Genomic DNA, 20,923 nt, shown 5'->3' with positions numbered 1-20,923 from the left:
ATATGTCCTTGTTTTTAGTCGGATACTATCCTTAATTTCTTTACTTAGCCACGGATGGCTGTCATTTCTTTTACACCCTTTTTTCCTCCGTGGAATATATTTTTTTTGAAAGTTGCAGAATAACTCCTTAAATGAACACCACTGTTTATGTACCGTCTTACCCTTTAAACTATTTTCCCAGTCCACTTTAATCAATTCCGCTCTCATACCATCATAGTCTCCTTTATTCAAGCTCAGTACGCTTGTTTGAGAACCAACCTTCTCACCCTCTAATTGGATATGGAATGTAACCATGTTATGGTCACTCATTCCAAGGGGATCCTTAACTAGGACATTATTAATTAATCCTGGCTCATTACACAGGACCAGGTCCAAGTTTGCCTGCCCCCTTGTAGGATCAGTTACATACTGCTCAAGAAATCCATCCCTAATACACTCAATAAACTCTTCCTCAAGGCTGCCCTGCCCAATTTGATTTGTCCAGTTAATATGATAGTTAAAATCCCCCATAATTATAGCTGTTCCCTTATTACATGCCCCGACTATTTCCTGATTAATACTTCTTCCAGCAGAGTTGCAACTATTAGGCCTATATACTACGCCCACGAGTTTTTTTCCCCTTATTATTCCTTATCTCTACCCAAACTGTTTCATTATCCTGATCCTTTGTCCCAATATCTTTTCTCTGTATTACAGTGATTCCTTCCCTTATTAACATAGCCACCCCACCTCCCCTTCCTTCCTGCCTGTCCTTCCTGATTGTTAAATAACCTGGCATGTTTAATTCCCAGTCGTTGTCACCCTGCAGCCATGTTTCTGTTATGGCCACAAGATCATACCCATACGTCGTTATTTGTGCCGTTAACTCGTCCATTTTGTTACGAATGCTACGTGCATTCAGATAAAGAACTTTCAAATATGTTTTGTGACACTTAATTCCTGCTTTTTCCTTTTTTAACACTTTACCTTTTTTCTCCATACCTTCTGTCCCTTCCTGACACGCTTTCCTCTGTCTCCCTGCTCAGGTTCCCAACCCCCTGCCACAGCTTTGATGCTGGGTTAATCGCCTTGCACCTTCTAGTTTTTATTTTATCTCTCGTGCCTAAAGTACACTTTTTTTCCGCTGCTCTACGCTTTTCCCTTTCACTTGTTCTTGAACAACTGTTTGTACTATTTGTATTGTAGATTTCCCCTGGGTCTTCCCCTCTCTTGCTGCTCTCAACTTTATTCCCTTCTGACTCCCCGCTCAGGTTCCCATCCCCCTGCCACTCTAGTTTAAACCTTCCCCAACAGCACTAGCAAACACCCCCGCGAGGACTCATACCGACAAGACGAGTTATTATGAATGATAATTACGAGTTATTATCTGGAATGCACTGCCTGAAAGGGCGGTGGAAGCAGATTCAATAGTAACTTTCAAAAGGGGAATTGGATAAATAGTTGAAAAGGAAAAATTTGCAGGGCTATGGGGAAAGAGCAGGGGAGTGGAACTAATTGGATAGCTCTTTCAACGATGGACTGAATGGCCTCTGCACTCCATGATACAAGGTGCCAGGATAGGTTCCCAGCCTGTGCTGAGTTAGTCGCTTTGCTAGCGGCTAGAGTGGAAAATTGTGGGGGGTAGGGGGCGGGCACAAGTTAACCCTGCTGCAAAATGTGCACGTCTGGTGAGGACAGAATCTGGGTCAGTTGTGGTGCCCCCTGTGGACGAATGGGGGGTTGAGACTGATCTACGCCAGTAGCGCAAAAAGGGACTCGAAGCAAAGGATAGCTTCAGTGGAAGTGAGAAACCAGGCTGCTGATTCGCTATGATCGATCCGCCCGTCCGTCACTGTCCCGCCACATCCCTTGATTCCCTTAGTGTCCAAAACGCTGTCCATCTCAGTCTTGAATATAGGCAATGACTGAGCGTCCGCAGCCCTCTGGGGCAGAGAACTCCAAAGAAACATTTCCTCACCTCGGTTCTAAATGGCCGACCCCTTATCTTGAGACACTGAACCTTTGTTCGAGACCCTCTAGCCAGAGGAAACAGTTTCAGCATCTACGCTCTCAAGCCCTCTAAGAATTTTACAACCTTTGTTGTACCCCCTGTCTGGCAAGTATATCCTTCCTTGGGCAAGGAGACCAAAACTGTACACAGGTGTGGTCTCACCAGAGCCCTATATAACTCCCTACTCTTATACTCCAACCCCATTGCAATCAAGGCTAACATACCATTTGCTTTCCTAATTGCTTGCTGTACCTGCATGCTAACCTTCTGTGATTTGTGTACAAAGACACCCAAATCCCTCTGATTACCAACATTTACTAGTCCCACCTCTTCAAAAAAAAATCTGATACTCTAATTTCACATTTCCCCATATTATACTCCATCTCGCCCACTTAACCAGTCTATATCCCTTTGCAGCCTCCTTGCGTCCTCCTAGAATCATAGGACGGTTACAGCACGGGAGGAGGCCATTCGGCCCATCGAGTCTATGCAAGAGCAATCCAGTTAGTCCCTATCCCCATGGTCCTGCAAATTTTTTCCTTTCAAGTACTTATCCCCTTTTGAAGGCCATGATTGAATCTGCCTCCACCACCTCCTCTGGCAATGCATTCCTGATCCTAACCACATTTTTGGTAACCAATGTGTGGCGGCGGAAGTTGTTGGTATGGTTCTTAATGAATACTTTGCGTCCGTCTTCACAAAAGAGAGGGACAATGCAGACATTGTAGTTCAGGAGGAGGATGGGATAAACTTAGTGAGAGAGTAAGTATTAAGGAGATTAGCACCTTTGAAAGTAGATAAACCACTAGGGCCGGATGAAATGTATCCCAGGCTTTAAAAGAAACAAGGGATGAAATAGCGGAGGCTCTGACCGTCATTTTCCAATCCTCACTGGATACAGGTGTGGTGCCGGAGGATTGGAGGACTGCTAATATACCATTGTTTAAGAAGGGAGCGAGGGATAGACCGAGTAATTACAGGCCAGTCAGTCTAACGGTGGTGGTGGGCAAATCATCGGAATCAATTCTGAGGGACAGGATAAACAGTCACTTAGAAAGGCACGGGTTAATCAAGGACATTCAGTGTGGATTTGTTAAAGGAAGGTCGTGTCTGACTAACTTGATTTGAATTTTTTGAGGAGGCAACAAATAGGGTTGATGAGGGTAGCGCATTTGATATAGTCTACATGGATTTTTACACTGCTTTTGACAAGGTCTCACGTGGCAGACTGGTCAAAAAAGTACAAGCCCATGGAATCCAAGGGAGGGTGGCAAGTTGGATCCAAAATTGGCTCAGTGGCAGAAAGGAAAGGGTAATGGTCGACAGGTGTTTTTGTGACTGGACGGCTGTTTCCAGTGGGGTTCCGCAGGGCACAATACTCGGTCCCATGCTTTTTGTGATATTAATGATTTGGACTTAAATGTAGGGGGGCATGATTAAGAAGTTTGCAGATGATACAAAAATTGGCCATGTGGTTGATAGTGAGGAGGATAGCTGTAGACTGCAGGAAAATATCAATGGACTGGTCAGGTGGGCAGATAAGTGGCAAATGGAATTAATATAAGTAAAGTAACAGTAATGAAGAAAATAATAGCACTAAAGAGTGACAATCCCCAGGACCAGATGATTTCCATCCCAGGGTTTTAAAGGAAGTAGGTGACCACATTGCAGATGCCCGAACTATAATATTTCAAGGTTCTCTAGATTCAGGAACTGTCCCTCTAGATTGGAAAATTGCACATGTCACTCTGCTTTTTAAGAAAGGAGAGAGAGGGAAACCAGGGAATTATAGACCAGTTAGCCTAACATCTGTTGGGGGGGAAAATGCTGGAGTTTATAATTAAGGATAGGGTGAGTGAACACCTCGAGAATTTTCAGTTAATCAGAGAGAGCCAGCATGGATTTGTGAAAGGTAGGTCGTGCCTGACAAACCCGATTGAATTTTTTGATGAGGTGACTAAAGTAGTGGACAGGGGAATGTCAATGGATGTTATTTATATGGACTTCCAGAAGGCATTTGATAAGGTCCCACATAAGAGACTGTTAGCTAAGATAGAAGCCCATGGAATTGAGGGAAAAGTACAGACTTGTTTAGGAAGTTGGCTGAGCGAAAGGCGACAAAGAGTAGGGATAATGGGTAGGTACTCACATTGGCAGGATGTGATTAGTGGAGTCCCGCAGGGATCTGTCTTGGGGTCTCAATTATTCACAATATTTATTAACGACTTAAATGAAGGCATAGAAAGTCTCATATCTAAGTTTGCCGATGACACGAAGATTGGTGGCATTGTAAGCAGTGTAGATGAAAACATAAAATTACAAAGCGATATTGATAGATTAGGTGAATGGGCAAAACTGGCAAATGGAATTCAATGTAGACAAATGTGAGGTCATCCACTTTGGATCAAAAAAGGATAGAACAGGGTACTTTCTAAATGGTAAAAAGTTAAAAACAGTGGATGTCCAAAGGGACTTAGGGGTACAGGTACATAGATCATTGAAGTGTCATGAACAGGTGCAGAAAATAATCAATAAGGCTAATGGAATGCTGGCCTTTATATCTAGAGGACTAGAGTACAAGGGGACAGAAGATATGCTTCAGCTATACAAAACCCTGGTTAGACCGCACCTGGAGTACTGTGAGCAGTTCTGGGCACCGCACCTTCGAAAGGACATATTGGCCTTGGAGGGAGTGCAGCGTAGGTTTACTAGAATGATACCCGGACTTCAAGGGTTAAGTTACGAGGAGAGATTACACAAATTGGGGTTGTATTCTATGGAGTTTCGAAGGTTAAGGGGTGATCTGATTGAAGTTTATAAGATATTAAGGGGAACAGATAGGGTGGATAGAGAGAAACTCTTTCCGTGGTTGGGGATTCTAGGAGTAGGGGGCACAGTCTAAAAATTAGAGCCAGACATTTCAGGAGCGAGATTAGAAAACATTTCTACACACAAAGGGTGGTAGAAGTTTGGAACTCTCTTCCACAAACGGCAATTGATGCTAGCTCAATTGCTAATTTTAAATCTGAGATAGATAGCTTTTTGGCAACCAAAGGTATTAAGGGATATGGGCCAAAGGCAGGTATATGGAGTTAGATCACAGATCAGCCATGATCTTATCAAATGGCAGAGCAGGCATGAAGGGCTGAATGGCCTACTCCTGTTCCTATGTTCCTATCTATTCTGTTTGGACCTTTCATGATTTTAAATACCACTATCAAATCTCTTCTCAACTTTCTCTGTCCCAAGGAGAACAACCCCAGCTTCTCCAGTCTATCCATGTAACTAAAATCCCTCATCCCTGGAATGATTCTAGTAAATCTCTTCTGCACCCTCTCTAAGGCCTTCACATCTTTCCTGAAGTGCAGTGTCCATAACTGGACACAGTACTCCAATTGTGGCTGAACCAGCTTACTTTCCCACCTAGCTTTGTACCTTCTTGGCTACATTACACTCTGTTCCCTTTTCTAAGTCATTAATATAGATTGTAAACAGCTTGTGGCACCCCACCAGTTACAACCTGAAAATGACCTTTATTCCTACTGTTTTCCTTCTCGCTCTCGCAGCAGGGGGAATCTGTAATGCAACTGCTCCCAGCCACAGTCTGCACTTTTGAGAGGTGGGGGGTGGGAATGGAGATGTAGCTTAATGCCCTTTTGCCTTTGGTAATTAAGGTCCCATCTACCTGTTCAGGTGGACGTGAAAGATCCTGTGGAATTATGTAAACAGGAGCAGTGAGTTCTCCCGATGTCCTAATCAACACTACCCAAAATAGATTCGAGAACGTCGTTTTTTTGTGCAAATTGGCTGCTGCATTTACCAACGTAACAGCGGTGAATACACTTTAAAAGCAATTAACTGGATGTGAATCGCTATCGCATGTCCCAAGATACCTGAAGACACAAGTTACGAGCAGAGATTTTTACCAGAATGTTTTTACCAGGGATGAGGGAATTCAGTTATGTGGAGAGGCTGAGATTGTTCTCCTTGGAGCAGAGAAGGTTAAGGGGAGATTTCATAGAGGTGTTCAAAATTGAGCCGTTTTGATAAGAGTTAATGAGGAGAAACTGTTTCCAGTGACAGGAGGGTGGGTAACCAGAGGAGACAGATTTAAGATAATTGTCAAAAGAACCAGAAGGGAGATGAGTTGTTTTTAACGCAGTGAGTTGTGCTAATCTGGAATGCGCTGCCTGAAAAGATGGTGGATGCAGATTCAATAGTAACTTTCAGAAGGGAATTAGATAAATACTTGGGGAGAAAATTTGTAGGGTTATGGGGAAAGAGCAGGGGAGTGGGACTAATTGGATAGCTCTTTCAAAGAGCCGGCACAGGTACGATGGGCCAAATGGCCTCCTTCTGTGCTGTAAGAATCACCTCTCTGATGACGTCAATGCTGACCATCAGCAAAAAAAATTCACAAAATGTTTTAAAAATTCATTTTGACTAAATTATCACAATCTTAATGGTTATAAATGAAGCTAATTTTACATTTAATGGGCTCTCTCAGGCCTCCTTTATTTCTGTTTTTTTAATGTTTTGAGGCTGCTGGTCAAACACCTTTTCACTCCAATGTAATGATCCACATCTGTCTATATATCTATCTGTGTGTTTCTCTCTATCATGTAGTGCCATTAGATTGTTAACATCCATCGGAGCAGGCAGGCAGGGCCTTGGGTTAATGTCTTTTCCAAAGGCCGGCATCTCCGACAGTGCAGCGTTCCCTCAGTACTGCACTGGGAGTGTCGGCCTGGATTGTGGGGCTTGAACTCACTACCCTCTGACTCTGAGGCGAGAGTGCTACTAGCTGACACGAACATTACACCTGTACCCAGTTCTTCAGTTATGGTTCTGTATGATCAGTGGGTATTCAGCATGAAATTGGTCTTTGCTGACATTGAGCGCTTTATAATGACAATATCTATATATGTACGTGCTGTGATATTTTCATGCGTTATTAATTAATAATGTTATTTAGGAAAGTGGGGGATCGGCGAGAACGGATTACAGGGCTATACAGCTTGCTAAGAAGAGGAAACAGAGAGGAGTTGGGGGCAACCCAGGTAAGGGCTGCTCTTTCAGTGCTGAAAGCGAGGGAGTGGGTGATGCTTTCCCTGGTTCTAGTTTTAGATCCAGCTATCTACTGAGCCTGCCTTAGTGAAGCTGCGCCTTTTAAATTTTTTTTTACATTTTCCCCTTTCCCTTTGTCGTCTTGCCTCATGCCCCACACCCATCACCGTGTAGAAAGATGGTGTGCTGCTTGGGAGTCTACCCGCGCTGCGCTGCCCAGTAACCAGCTGCGCGGGGTGCTGAGTGTCTCCTTTATCCTCCTGTCACTTCTCGTGGAAAAAGCACTCGTTCTGTCACAGCTAACGTCAGAAACCCGCTGGGTGGGGGGAGTTGTAAGTGAGAGCCCAGGGCCGACAACAACAATAACTTGCATTTATGTCACGTCTTTAGTGTAGTGAAACGTCCCAAGCTGCTTCACAGGAGCAACTATCAGACAAAATTTGACACTGAGCCACGTAGGGAGATATAGAATCATAGAATGGCTACAGCACAGAAGGAGACCATTCAGCCCGTCGAGCCTATGCCGGCTCTAAGCAAGAGCAATCCAGCTAGTCCCACTCCGCCGCCCTTTCCCCGTAGCCCTGCAAATTTTTTCCTTTCAAGTACTTATCCAGTTCCCTTTTGATGGCCATGATTGAATCTGCCTCCACCACCCCCTCGGGCAGTGCATTCCAGATCCTAACCACTCGCTGTGTTAAAAAAGTTTTTCCTCGTGTCACATAGAAACATAAAAAGTAGGAGCAAGAGTAGGCCATTCGGCCCTTCGGGCCTGCTCCGCCATTCAAAATTATCATAGCTGATCGTCTAACTCAGTATCCTGTTCCCGCTTTTTCCCCATATCCCTTGATCCCTTTAGCATTAAGAAATATATCTATCTCCTTCTTGAACACAAAAAATGACTTGGCCTCCACTGCCTTCTGTGGTAGAGAATTCCACAGGTTCACCACCCTCTGAGTGAAGAAATTTCTCCTCATCTCGGTTCTAAATGGCATACCCCATATCCTGAGACTGTGACCCCTGCTTCTCGACTTCCCAGCCATCGGGAACATCCTCCCTGCATCTAGTCTGTCAAGTCCTGTTAGAATTTTATATGTTTCGATGAGATCACCTCTCATTCTTCTAAACTCTAGCGAAAATAGGCCTAGTCGACCCAATCTCTCCTCATACGTCAGTCCTGCCATCCCAGGACTCAGTCTGGTAAACCTTCGTTGCACTCCCCCCATGGCAAGGACATCCTTCCTCAGATAAGGAGACCAAAACTGCACACAATACTCCAGATGCGATCTCATCAAGGCCCTGTATAACTGCAGTAAGACATCCCTGCTCCTGTACTCAAATCCTCTTGCAATGAAGGCCAACATACCATTCGCCTTCCTAACTGCTTGCTGCACCTGAATGCTCGCTTTCAGCGACTGGTGTACAAGGACACCCAGGTCTCGTTGCACCTCCCCTTTTCCCAATCTATCACCATTCAGATAATGATCTGCCTTTCTGTTTTTACAACCAAAGTGGATAACCTCACATTTATCCACGTTATACTGCATCTGCCATGTTCTTGCCCACTCACCCAACTTGTCTAAATCACATTGGAGCCTCTTTGCATCCTCCTCACAGCTCACATTCCACCCCAGCTTTGTGTCATCTGCAAACTTGGAAATGTTACATTTAGTTCCCTCATCTAAATCATTGATATATATTGTGCATAGCTGGGGCCCAAGCACTGATCCCTGCGGTACCCCACTAGTCACTGCCTGCCACCCGGAAAAAGACTCGTTTATTCCTACTCTCTGTTTCCTGTCTGTCAGCCAATTCTCAATCCATGCCAGTATATTGCCCCCCAATCCCATGTGCTTTAATTTTGCACACTAACCTCTTGTGTGGAACCTTATCAAAAGCCTTCTGAAAATCCAGGTACACCACATCCACTGGTTCTCCCCTATTTATTCTACTAGTTACATCCTCAAAAAACTCCAGTAGATATGTTAAGCATGATTTCCCTTTCATAAACCCATGCTGACTTTGTCCAATCCCGTTAATGCCTTCCCAGTGTTCTGTTATCACATCTCTTATAATAGACTCTAGAATTTTCCCCACTACTGATGTTAGGCTAACTGGTCTGTAATTCCCTGTTTTTTCTCTCCCTCCTTTTTTAAATAGTGGGGTTACATTTGCCACCCTCCAATCTGTAGGAACTGTTCCAGAGTCTATAGAATTTTGGAAGGTGATCACCAATGCATCCACTATTTCCAGGGCCACTTCCTTTAGTACTCTGGAATGTTGATTATCAGGCCCTGGGGATTTGTCAGCCGTTAGCCCCATTAATTTCCCTAGCACTTTTTTTTACTAATACTGGTTTCCTTCAGTTCCACCCTCTCATTAGACCCTTGGTTCCCTAACATTTCTGGCAGGTTATGTGTCCTTCTTTGTGAAGATAGAACCAAAGTATGTGTTTAATTGTTTTGCCATTTCTTTGTTCCCCATTATAATTCCTCCATTTCTGACTGTAATGGACCTGCATTTGTCTTCACTAATCTTTTTCTCTTGACATATTTATAGAAGTTTTTACAGTCAGTTTTTATGTTCCCTGCTAGTTTACTCTCATACTCTATTTTTCCCCTCTTAATCAATCTCTTTGTTCTCCTTTGCTGAATTCTGAACTGCTTCCAATCCTCAGGCTTGCTGCTTTTTCTGGCAATTTTATGTCTCCTCTTTGGATCTAATACTATCCCTAATTTTTTTTGTAAGCCACGGTTGAGCCAACTTTCTTGTTTTATTTTTGTGCCAGACAGGAATGAATAATTGTTGTAATTCCTGCACACATTCTTTAAATATTAGCCATTGCCTATCCACCGTCATCCCTTTTAGTAAAGTTCCCCAATCTATCATAGCGAACTCGCACTCAAACTTTCATAATTTCCTTTATTTAGATTCAGGACCCTAGTTTCGTATTCAACTACTTCACTGTCCATCTTAATGAGGAATTCTATCATGTTATGGTCGCTCTTCCCTAAGGGACCCCGCACAACAAGATTGTTAATTAATCCTTTCTCATTGCACAATACCCAGTCTAGGATCGCCTGTTCTCTAGTTGGTTCCTCAACGTATTGGTCTAGAAAACCATCATGTACACACTCCAGGAATTCCTCCCCCACAGTATTATTGCTAATTTGGTTTGACCAATCTATATGTAGATTAAAGTCACCCATGATTATAGTTGTACCCTTCTTGCATGCATCTCTAATTTCCTGTTTAATGCCCTCCCCTACATCTCCACTACTGTTTGGGGGCCTATAGACAACCCCCACCATCGTTTTCTGCCCCTTGATGTTTCTTAGCTCCACCCATACAGATTCCACATCGTGATTTTCCGAGCCAATATCCTTCCTCACTATTGCATTGTCACCTTTGGTTCTTTTGCCAATCACCTTAAATCTATGTCCTCTGGTCCTTGACCTTTCTGCCAATGGGAACAGTTTCTCTCTATCTACTCTGTTTGGGCCCTTCATGATTTTGAATACCTCTATCAAATCGCCTCACAACTGTCTCTGTTCCAAGGAGAACAACCCCAGCTTCTCCAGTCTATCCACGTAACTGAAGTCCCTCATACCTGGAATGATTCTGGTAAATCTCTTCTGCACCCTGTCTAAGCCTTCACGTCTTTTCTGAATTACGGTGCCCAGAATTGGGCACAGTACTCCAGTTGTGGCCGAACCAGTGTTTTATAAAGGTTCATCATGACTTCCATACTGTTGTACTCTGTGCCTCTATTTATAAAGCCCAGGATCCCGTATGCTTTTTTAATCGCTTTCTCAACCTGCCCTGCTACCTTCAATGAATTGTGCTCATATACCCTAAGATCTCTCTGTTCCTGTACCCCTTTTAGTGTTGTGCCCTCTAGTTTATATTGCCATTATATTAGGACAGGTGACCAAAAGCTTGGTCAAAGAGGTTGATTTTAAGGAGAGCCTTAAAGGAGGAGAGAGAGGTTTAGTGAGCTGAAGGCATGGCCACCAGTGGTGGGGCGAAGGAAATCGGTGATGCGCAAGAGGCCAAAATTGGAGGAGTGCAGAGATCTTGGGAGGGCTGTAGGGCTGAAGGAGGTTAGAGATAAGGGGGGGGGGGGGTGTGAGGCCATGGGGGGATTTGGGACAAGTGTGTAGGAGCACCAACACCCTTATTACATTTTCCTTTCTCTTTTCTCCTCCCCCACCCCCCCACAATCCACCCCATAGTTTCCCCTCCTCTGCTCCCTAGGTGCTAACTCCTGATTATTATTTTTCCCCCCTATCTTAAGAGAGTTCCAACTGTGCCGGCCAAAGGAAGAAAGCCAACAGGGGACAATCCACAACGTCAGCCGCTGTGAGCCAGAACAGTCGGTTCGGTAATGTTATAATGCCCGCTGGCGGCCTGACGATCCGCGACCCAACTACTGGAGCTCACTACGTCCAGACCCAGCTGTTGCAGGTAGACTTGTCTCGGTCACTGAAAGCATGAGGGGGGGTGCAGCCAAGTACAACAAAATGGCTGGTGTATTCTCAGCAATGGTCCACAAACTGCCCCAAAACACAACTGCTGTATGTTTCTTCAAAAATAAAATTTCCCACTGGCGGGAGCTGCCCAACAATAGGAACAGGATGAGGACGTTCAGCCCCTCGAGTCTCTTCCGCCATTCTATTAGACCATGGCTGATCTGTAACTCAACCCCATTTTCCTGCCTTTGATCCATATCCCTTGATACCCTTACCCAACAAAAATCTAGCGATCTCAGTATGGAAAATTTCATTTGGTCCAACATCCAGCCTTTTGGGGGAAGAGAGTTCCAGATTTCCATTCCCCTTTGTGTGAAGAAGTGCTTCTTGATTTCACTCCTGAACGGCCTAGCTCTAATTTTTAAGATTATGCCTCTCTGTTCTGGACTCCCCCACCAGAGGGAATAGTTCCTCTGCATCCACCCTATCGAATCCTTTTATCATTTTAAACACCTCTCAATCTTCTATACTGAACGGAATACAACCCAATTTTATGCAACCAGTCCTCATAATTTAACTTTTTAAGCCCCGGTATCATTCTGTCCTCCAAGGCCAATATATCCTTCCTGAAGTTCAGTTTCCAAGCTGAATGCAGTATCTCCAGATGGGGTCTGACCAAGGCTTTGTCCCCTTAAGATAGAGGCCAACATTCCATTAGCCTTTTTGATTATTTTTTCTACTTGTGCACTAGCTTTCAGTAATTTGTGTACATGGACACCCAAATCCCTTTGCTCCTCCATCGCTCCTAATCTCTCACCATTTACAAAAATATTCCGATTTCTCTTTCTCAGATCCCAAGTTGATAACCTTGCACTTCCCCACATTGAACTCCATGTGTCGTAGTTTTGCCCACTCACTTGGTTTATCTGTCAGTACCTGCCTGTGCTGACTTTCTTGATATGTGATCCTGGATATTAAGTGTGAAAGTTTATTCGTTTGAGGGATGGGGAGTATTGTAGCTGAGCCGATCCCCATTCATCATACAACATCCGCCTGCGTGCACATCCAGAAGGGACTGCTGGTTGAGAATTCAACTCTGCACCCTCCACCTTTGGGTGCTCAGGACAATTGTACTCCTGTTACTACCCTCCTGAGATCAGATTACACGGCGTAGATTAGGATCCGTCTTTTTCAGATTATTTTCCTTTCCCTGAAGGCCCGGCAGTTGCATCGCTCCTGATTTTGGAAGATGCTTTAATGCTTGGTCCCCGCACCCTCCAGTTAAGCTGCACCTCGTTCACCGTTATCGGCGTCCTGTGACTGCCCCCACTTTAAGGCAGGGACCCGACCCCTGGTTGGACTGTCAACAATTGCTGTTTCTGTACCGTGGCCATGTTGCAGGTTGTGGAGGCCGTCGGCTATTACCAGGATCGTTTGATCTGCCTTTTGATGGTGTTCCCTCCGTCGAGGGTCCCGCTCCCCCCACCGTCTCCAGGGGCCTGGGCCGCCCAAAGTCATTGGTACTACCTGGAGGTGGCCGGGTTACCTGACCAATCATGGCGGCACCATCTACTGACACTGGGTTTCAGGATTTAACACCTGACACATTCTTAACCACAACAGAGATCTAATTGTAATTATTTGCTGTCCTCCTGCAGTTCTACCGTACACCTTTCCAAGCACTGAGAATCTTTGCACAAAGCGGCGCAGTGTTAATTTACAGATCAAATAATATAACAATTGCTTCTGGGTCACAATTTTTGTGCGTTCATTTTCCCAGACATTTGTTTCAGTAACTTTCCCTCTATTTAACATTCAATAATCTGTGAAGCTTGCTGCAAGGTTTATGCATTCCTGCAAATTGGGTGGAAGTTGGGGTTCAGAAGGGTGGTGGCGATGGCTGTTGGAGGTGAACGTGGAGCTTATTGGAGACTGAGGACCTTAGAGAGGAAGGGGACGTTATAGATGGGGCAGTCATTTTGAGAGATTGAGGCACTTGAGGGTGTTTCTTTTTTTGAGGAGGGGTTGATGACAGCAGTTGTGAAGGAGAGGGGAATATTGCCTGTACATGTGAATGTCAGTGAGCACTGGGCTGAGGAAAGGCGGTTGTCAGGTCAGGAGGGGTTTGAGGGAACAGGAGGTGGATCTCATTAAAGGGTTAAGCGCGACAAGGGTTGGAGGGGAGATGGGGAAGTTACAGAATAGAATGGGTTAGGACTGGGCGCAGGAGGCCTAGGCAGCCGGGCAGAAAATCTTAAACTCGAAGATGAAAATATCCACTGGCTCCTCAAACCTTGCTTTGGAGGGGACGATGGAGTGAATGAGGGTTGGAAGAGGCAGTTTGAGATACTCACTCTGGGAGAATCCTGGAGTAGGAGGATTTGGCCACAGAGGAGAAAGTGGTCCAGCCAGATCCGGGTGGGTTAGCTGGACATTGGATACTGGAACAGTGGAAAGCTGACAGTGAAGAAAGACTTTTAAAACGGGGACTTTTTTTTTTGCTAGAACATAGAAGGTCGTAGAGACTTTCAACTTTATGAAAGGCTTTGAGAGAGTAAACAGTGAAAGATTGTTTCCACTCGTTGGCAAATAATTTTTTTTTAAAAAGAGGTGCAGAGTGAGGAGTATATTGTCGACGAGTCAAGTCTGATGACTACTTTGGACCTGCGTGTTTGGACTTGGATTGTTGCTGTTCTCTTCCGTGCCCATTTTATTTGACCGATGAGACACAGCTTGGAACTGAGGACAGGCAAATCTAGGACTTGGGTCAAGAAGTTCTCCTGACAATAATCAGCACATGTAGGGTTGTGGAGACAAAAGCCCTGGGATCATTTGAGAAACTGTTGGATGCTGTGATGGGGACTGTAGGGTTTGTTTTGATGAAGGGGCGATTGGCCTTGTATCAGTTTCTATCTTCTGATTTACTTTATTAAAACGTTTCTTTTTAAGGATGACCCGTCGGGGGATGGGGACTTGGCCTTCCAGCTCACTGCGCAATCTTCATCGTCCCATTCACAGCTCACCGTAGATCTACCCGTCAATATCCTTCAGGTACTACCCTGGACAGGTGTTACTTCATAAACCCTTCTCAAACTGTGCGGTCCTTCATGGCTCATTTAATCTAAAACCTTATTTGTTGTTGTTCCCTGAATCCTTTCACAAAAAGCAGAACCAGACATAAAACTGCATGGAGACCCAAATATATCTTTTACCCTTGAAGTAGCTTCAGATGTTGTGGCCAGATCTCTCTCTCTCTCTCTCTCTCTCACATCCAAAGTGTATAACGCTTTCTGTTTTTGGTTGGCTGGGTCTCTGAAACCCATCACCATGCTTAAAATCTCCAAACTGAGCTACTGTAAGAGACTCTGCCCGATACAAAGGGTACGTTCACTCCCTTTAGTGACACACTCCACTAACACAAGAACAACTTGCCAATTGGCAAGAGCCAAAGCTTAGGAATCCACAATATGGGTACGGTAGTGTAGTGGTTGAATTACCGGACTGGTAATCCAGAGAAATCCCACCATGGCCGCTTGAGAATTAGAATTCAGATTTCTTTTTAAATCAGTAAATATATTTTAAAAGCTGGGATCAGTAAAAGTGACCGTAAAGTTGTCAGATTGTCGTCAAAACTCAACTGGTTCACTAATGTCCTTTAGGGAAGGAAACCTGCCGTCCTTACCCGGTCTGGGCCTATATGTGACTCCAGTCCCGCACCTATGTGGTTGAATCTTGACTACCCTCTGAAGTGGGCCTAGCAAGCACCTCTATCAAAACTGCTACCAGCCGTTCAAGAAGGCGGCCCACCACCACCTTCTCAGGGCAACTGGGGATGGGCGATAAACGCCGGCCTTGTTAGCGACGCCCACATCCCAAGAATGAATAAAGAGAAAGAATATGAATGGGGATACTGCTGAAGTGTAGCTGACTAAGAAAAATAACTGGTTTACCAGCATAGAGCATTATTAAGCCACCCCCTGCTTGTCCACCTAGGACTGCCCTACCTATTGGGGTATTAACGCCGGGTTATCTGCGGTGCATTTCCAGCATTTTCTCTATATTTCACGTTCCTAGGATTAATTTTTTTTTTCTCTGGATGCTATGCTGCTCAATTTACACTTGCAATTAGTGAATATGCTATAGTTACCTATTATCCAGCCAGTTTATTGTCCAATTTACAACTTTGTCCTTCATCTCAAGAGTCTGGATTGGCAATTTGAAGTGGGTCCATCTTAAATCTATCAGTTGCTGACTGTTTTACGGTCAGAGAAATTGCTGATTAAACATTCCTTACTCGAGGGACCCAGTGGGGCTCGGTGGGGAGCACGCTCGCCTCTAGGTCAGAAGGTTGTGGGTTTGAGCTCCACTCTGGGCATGAGCTGATAAATCAGGCTGACGCTGTTGGAGTCTGCATCCTTTGGATGGGGTTTTAAAGCGACTGCCTGCTGATGTGATCTTCAAAGACGAGCGGGAAGTTGTTGCGGTCCTGTGTCCAACACTTATCCTTCAACCAACATCACCAGAAGGCAGATTAACTGGTCACATCTCTTAATGGTATGTTGTTTCCCTGCACAAGTGACTGCATTTTAGGGCACATTTGAGATGTTTGGATGGTAGAGTTATATATAATGTACAGCACAGAAACAAGCCATTCAGCCCAAGTGGTCTATGATGGTGTCCTCTCTCCCTACTTCATCTCCCCCTTTTAGCATATCCTTCTATTCCTTTCTCCCTCATGTGTTTATCCAGCTTCCCCTTAAATGTATCTACACTATTCACCTCAACTATTCCTTGTGGTAGTGAGTTCCACATTCTCACCACTCTCTGGGTAAAGAAGTTTCTCCTGAATTCCCTATTGGATTTATTAGTGATTATCTTATTTATGGCCCCTAGTTTTGGTTTCCCCCACAAGTGGAAACATCTTTTCTACAGCTACGCTATCAAACCCCTTCATAATTTTAAAGACCTCTGTTAGGTCACCCCTCAGTCTTTTTTCTAAGGAAAAGAGCCCCAGCTTGTTTATAAGGTGCTGCATAAATATGTCTTGCTTTAGATGTGTGATTGGTGTGAGTGACTAATGATCCGATGCTTCATTTGATCCTTACAGGAGCCTCACCCATCGGCTGAAGATGACAGCACTAGCAATTCCCAGTTCACGGGAAGTACTATAAACCTTCAAGACTTGGAGTAGCATAGCTTAAAAGAAGACGGACAATGGGATTCAGTTCCAGCTGATAAACTTGCACTTTCTACAGGGCCAGACTCGGCACAGGAGCCGGGAGGTTGAGGCTGTGGATCTGGAACGTGTTGTGGCCCGATGTCGCTAAATAGTACACGGTGGGATTAACTGCTGAGTAGTGTGATTTCCGCACCCAGAATCTGGGGGGTACCTGAGCTGAGAGCCTGGGAATTTAGGCTGCTGGAATCGGCGCCCAGGAGTGGCTGCTACTGGAGGAACAGGAGAATCCGGGTACGTAGAATGACTCTAGGTTTAAGCTTCCAGTTTTGCACTGGCATCTTCAGGGAAAAGGCTGCAGTTTTAAGTTTAATATGAGGGCCGTGGAAGTGGAAAAATGTTTTTTTTTCCTCAGATTGCGCGCTTCTGTAAATCATTTACTGCTTTTTATCTACACGTCTTTTTCTTTTCTCCCCTTTTTCAAACACGGACGATTTTTAAATGTATGCAGCTGTCGAGGCAACAAGACTTCAACTGCAGTCCAGCTTCTCTGGCTGAGAGCTGTGCATCGGACTTTTAATATTTCCTGTACATCTGCCCTAAAGGGGGGTGGTCCAAGACCAGCTGGACAAGGAATGCAATATCTCAACAAAGCTTCACGGATAAGAGTCTGATTCCTGCTGTTCAGACCCGAGATGTTGGAAATCTGTAAATGACTTAACTGTATCACCGTGTGCACAGGATACAGACGAGTGCAGCTTTCAAAAGAAGAGGCCGAGTCCTCGTTACTTAGATTCACTGCTGAGATTTTGAAACTAAGAATTTGTTCAGCCGCCTCCTCCTGTGTCCCAGTCGTGAGAAGCCCAGTGTTGGATTGTAGAAAAGTGGGCAAAAGTCAGTGCAGCAAACTGTCTGCTCTTGAGAGCTCCGAAGGTCGGTAACGCGCCTTGTCCGGCCTCCCAGTGACTTTGACCCTTGCTGACATGGCTATGTCAGAACGACTGCAGCTCCTGTAGTTTGGATTGCGAGCCACTTTGGGTGAGTGAGCAGGTGAGTCGGGGGGGGGGAGCGTGTCTAAAATCTCATCATCCTGCGGTTTTTTTTTTTGGACCGTTTCTTGGGGAAAGCTAAGCTTGTCCTGTGCCGGCCCAGTCACAGCAAGCATCGCCCACACCCATCTTAACAGACGTTTAAATATGTATATTTAAAAAGAAATGTTTTTATATTGTACAGTATGTATATTTATTTATTCTTTTGTACATTTCTAAAGAATATTTGTTGTGAGAGGGGATTTTGAGTGAGCATAAATGGTTGTATTTGCACACATTTCTACTGCCTTTGCATAAATTACACACCGTGAAAGTGGGGGGGGTGGAATTTTGAGAGGAGGGGTAAGTTTTTAAAAAGTATTGTATATTTCCTTTGCGTTAAACCTGGGCGGGAATGAAAATGCACTCCGTCAACTTTAAATTTTCACAATTAAACTGTTTGGGGCGGGAAAGAGAAAATACACATCCACTTCTAGCTTTGATTAAACAGGTTCCTACTTGTCCGATTCTTCCACTCTCGCAAACACACAGGTGTACATTCTGAGTACAACTGCGCGTACACAGGTGTATATTGAATACAACTGTACGTGCTAAAACTTTTTAAACTAACGGGCCTGGTTAATGCTTAAGATTTTGAAACTTAACAAAACGTCCTATAATTTGTTTGTCTGCGTTGAGGGTTAAAACAGTTTAACACGAGCTTGTGCAAGACAGCAGATTTATATTAAAAAAATAAATGGAATTTTAGTGTTTGTCTCCAATTATTGACTACCAGGGCAGGTTGAGAATTTGAATTCAGTTTTAAAAAAAAAAAATAATCTGGAAGTGAAAAGCTGGTGTCAGTAAAAGTGACCATGAAGCTGTCTGATTGTTGTAAAAACCCAACTTGTTCTCAAGTCTGTGCTGCACTTGGAGCACTAGCCTTCACTGCTCCTGGGTTAGGAGGGGGGCGGGAGGGAGATAATGTGAAGGAGAGGGGCAGCTGTGGAACATAAGAACATCAGAAATAGGAGTGGGCCATCCGGCCCCTCGCGCCTGCTCCACCATTCAATCAGATCATGGCTGATCTTCGACCTCAACTCCGCTTTCCTGCCTGATCCCCGTATCCCTTGATTTCCCCTAGAGTCCAAAAATTTATCGATCTCAGTCTTGAATATATTCAACAACTGAGCATCCACAGCCCTCTGGGGTAGAGAATTCCAAAGATTCACAACCCTCTGAGTGAAGAAATTTTTCCTCATCTCAGTCCTAAATGGCTGACCTTTTTATCTTGCGACTATGCCCCCTAGTTCTAGACTCTCCAGCCAGGGGTAACATCCTCTCAGCTTCTACCCTGTCAAGCCCTCTAAGAATTTTATACGTTTCAATGAGATCACCCCTCATTCTTCTAAACCCCAGAGAATATAGGCCCATTCTACTCAATATCTCCTCCATAAGACAACCCTCTCATCCAAGGACTCAGTCTAGTGAAACTTTGTTGCATCACCTCTAAGGCAAATATATCTTTCCGTAGGTAAAGAGACCAAAACTATGCATAATATTCCAGGTGTGGACTCACCATGTCCTTTATATAATTGCAGCAAGACCTCCTTACTCTTATACTCCAACTCCCTTGCAATAAAGGCTAACATACTAATTGTTTGCTGTACCTGCATGTTAACTTTGTGATTTGTGTACACGGACACCAAAATCCCTCTGACTACCAACGTTTCTTAGTCTCAGGTTTTTTAAAAAAGAAATTCTGCTTTTCTATTCTTCCTACCAAAGTGGATAATTTCACATTTCTCCACATTATACTCCGTCTGCCTCTTCTCCCACTCACTTAACCTGTCTATGTCCCTTTGCGTTGTCCTCCCAGCTTACTTCCCCGCCTAGCTTTGTATCATCAGCAAACTTGGATACATTACACTCTGTCCCCTCATCTAAGTCATTAATATAGATTGTAAATAGCTGAGGCCCAAGCACTGATCCTTGTGGCACCCCACTAGTTACAGCCTGCCAACCTGAGAATGATCCGTTTATCCCTACTCTCTTTTCTGTCAGTTAACCAATCCTTAGTCCGTGCTAATATATTATCCCTAATCTTGTGTAACAACTTCTTGTGTGGCACCTTATCGAATGCTTTTTGAAAATCCAAATATACGACATCCACTGGCTCCCCCTTATCTACCCTGCGAGTTACATCCTGAAAAAACTCTAATAGATTTGTCAAACACAATTTCCCTTTCATAAAACCATGTTGACTCTGCCAAATCATATTATGATTTTCTAAGTGCCCTGTTACCACTTCCTTAATAATGGATTCTAGCATTTTCCCGACGACTGATGTCAGGCAAACTGGCCTGTTTTCTCTCTCCCTCCTTTCTTGAATAGCGGGGTTACATTTGCTACCTTCCAATCCACAGGGACCGTTCTAGAAACTAGAGAATTTTGGAAGATCAAAACCAATGCATCCACTATCTCTGCAGCCACCTCTTTTTAAAACCCTAGGATGTAGGCCATCAGGTCCAGGGGATTTGTTGACTTTTAGTCCTATTAATTTCCCCAGTACTTTTTCTTTACTGATATTAATTACCTTAAGTTCCTGTACCCCCTAGTAAGTGTTAGCACCTGTGGGTTAGGAGAGGGGAGCGTGAGTAAGTTAATATACTCTGAAAGGATCGGCCACTACCACTGATCTGTTCTCAGGCCTATTGTATTTTAACCCGGGTTTGAAGGGGTGATCTCTGTCCATCTCTTCCACAGCACTAACTCGAGGGGGACAACTAGTCACTTTTATTTCAATAATTCATGCCATTCCTGTGAATACAGACTTGCACCTACATTAACGCAGCAACTAAAACTGCTCAGAAGCTCTTTAACGCCCACAGTACAGCAGGTTGTCTCTGTAAGGTGGTGGAATTTGGAAGGAAGGAAACCGGTGATGGCTGCTTGAAATGAAACGTTCTCACAAACCGCGAGCCACAGCCGCTTTGCATCGTGCGGTGATTGAAGCGGAACATTTTAACAGAACGACGTGTGCGCGCGATTCATTCCTTCAAGGAAGGCTGTACATTTAATAACTAAAGTAATATTCGTTCTCCTCCTTCTCTTTGTCGGTGGTGACTTGGCTCAGTTTCTCTTGCTCCTTTATGAAAGGTGGGTTCGATCGGTACATGAGCTTCCTACCAGT

General features: G+C 44.4%; 2 protein-coding genes across 3 annotated transcripts in view; one reads left to right on the top strand and one right to left on the bottom strand.

Moving 5' to 3' along the window:
• si:dkey-156n14.3 (zinc finger protein ZXDC) overlaps nt 1-18,493 on the top strand; it is a gene marked incomplete at its 5' end in the record, with an annotated part of 27,882 nt that extends 9,389 nt beyond the window's left edge. The window contains 4 exons of the mRNA XM_067999058.1: nt 6,966-7,050; nt 11,352-11,521; nt 14,476-14,577; nt 16,634-18,493. Coding sequence (XP_067855159.1) covers nt 6,966-7,050; nt 11,352-11,521; nt 14,476-14,577; nt 16,634-16,717 — 441 coding nt within the window. The remainder of the gene's footprint in view (nt 1-6,965; nt 7,051-11,351; nt 11,522-14,475; nt 14,578-16,633) is intronic.
• Nucleotides 17,936-20,923, bottom strand: part of cfap100 (cilia and flagella associated protein 100) — a 48,484-nt gene continuing 45,496 nt past the window's right edge. For both annotated transcript variants that reach the window (XM_067998353.1, XM_067998354.1), the window contains exon 16: nt 17,936-20,923. In XM_067998353.1, coding sequence (XP_067854454.1) covers nt 20,807-20,923 — 117 coding nt within the window. In that variant the 3' untranslated portion in view covers nt 17,936-20,806.

Source organism: Heptranchias perlo, chromosome 17, assembly GCF_035084215.1.
Source record: "Heptranchias perlo isolate sHepPer1 chromosome 17, sHepPer1.hap1, whole genome shotgun sequence".
Classification (NCBI taxonomy): domain Eukaryota; kingdom Metazoa; phylum Chordata; class Chondrichthyes; order Hexanchiformes; family Hexanchidae; genus Heptranchias; species Heptranchias perlo.
Note: the sequence above shows the minus strand (reverse complement) of the source record. Positions and strands in the feature narration are given on the sequence as shown.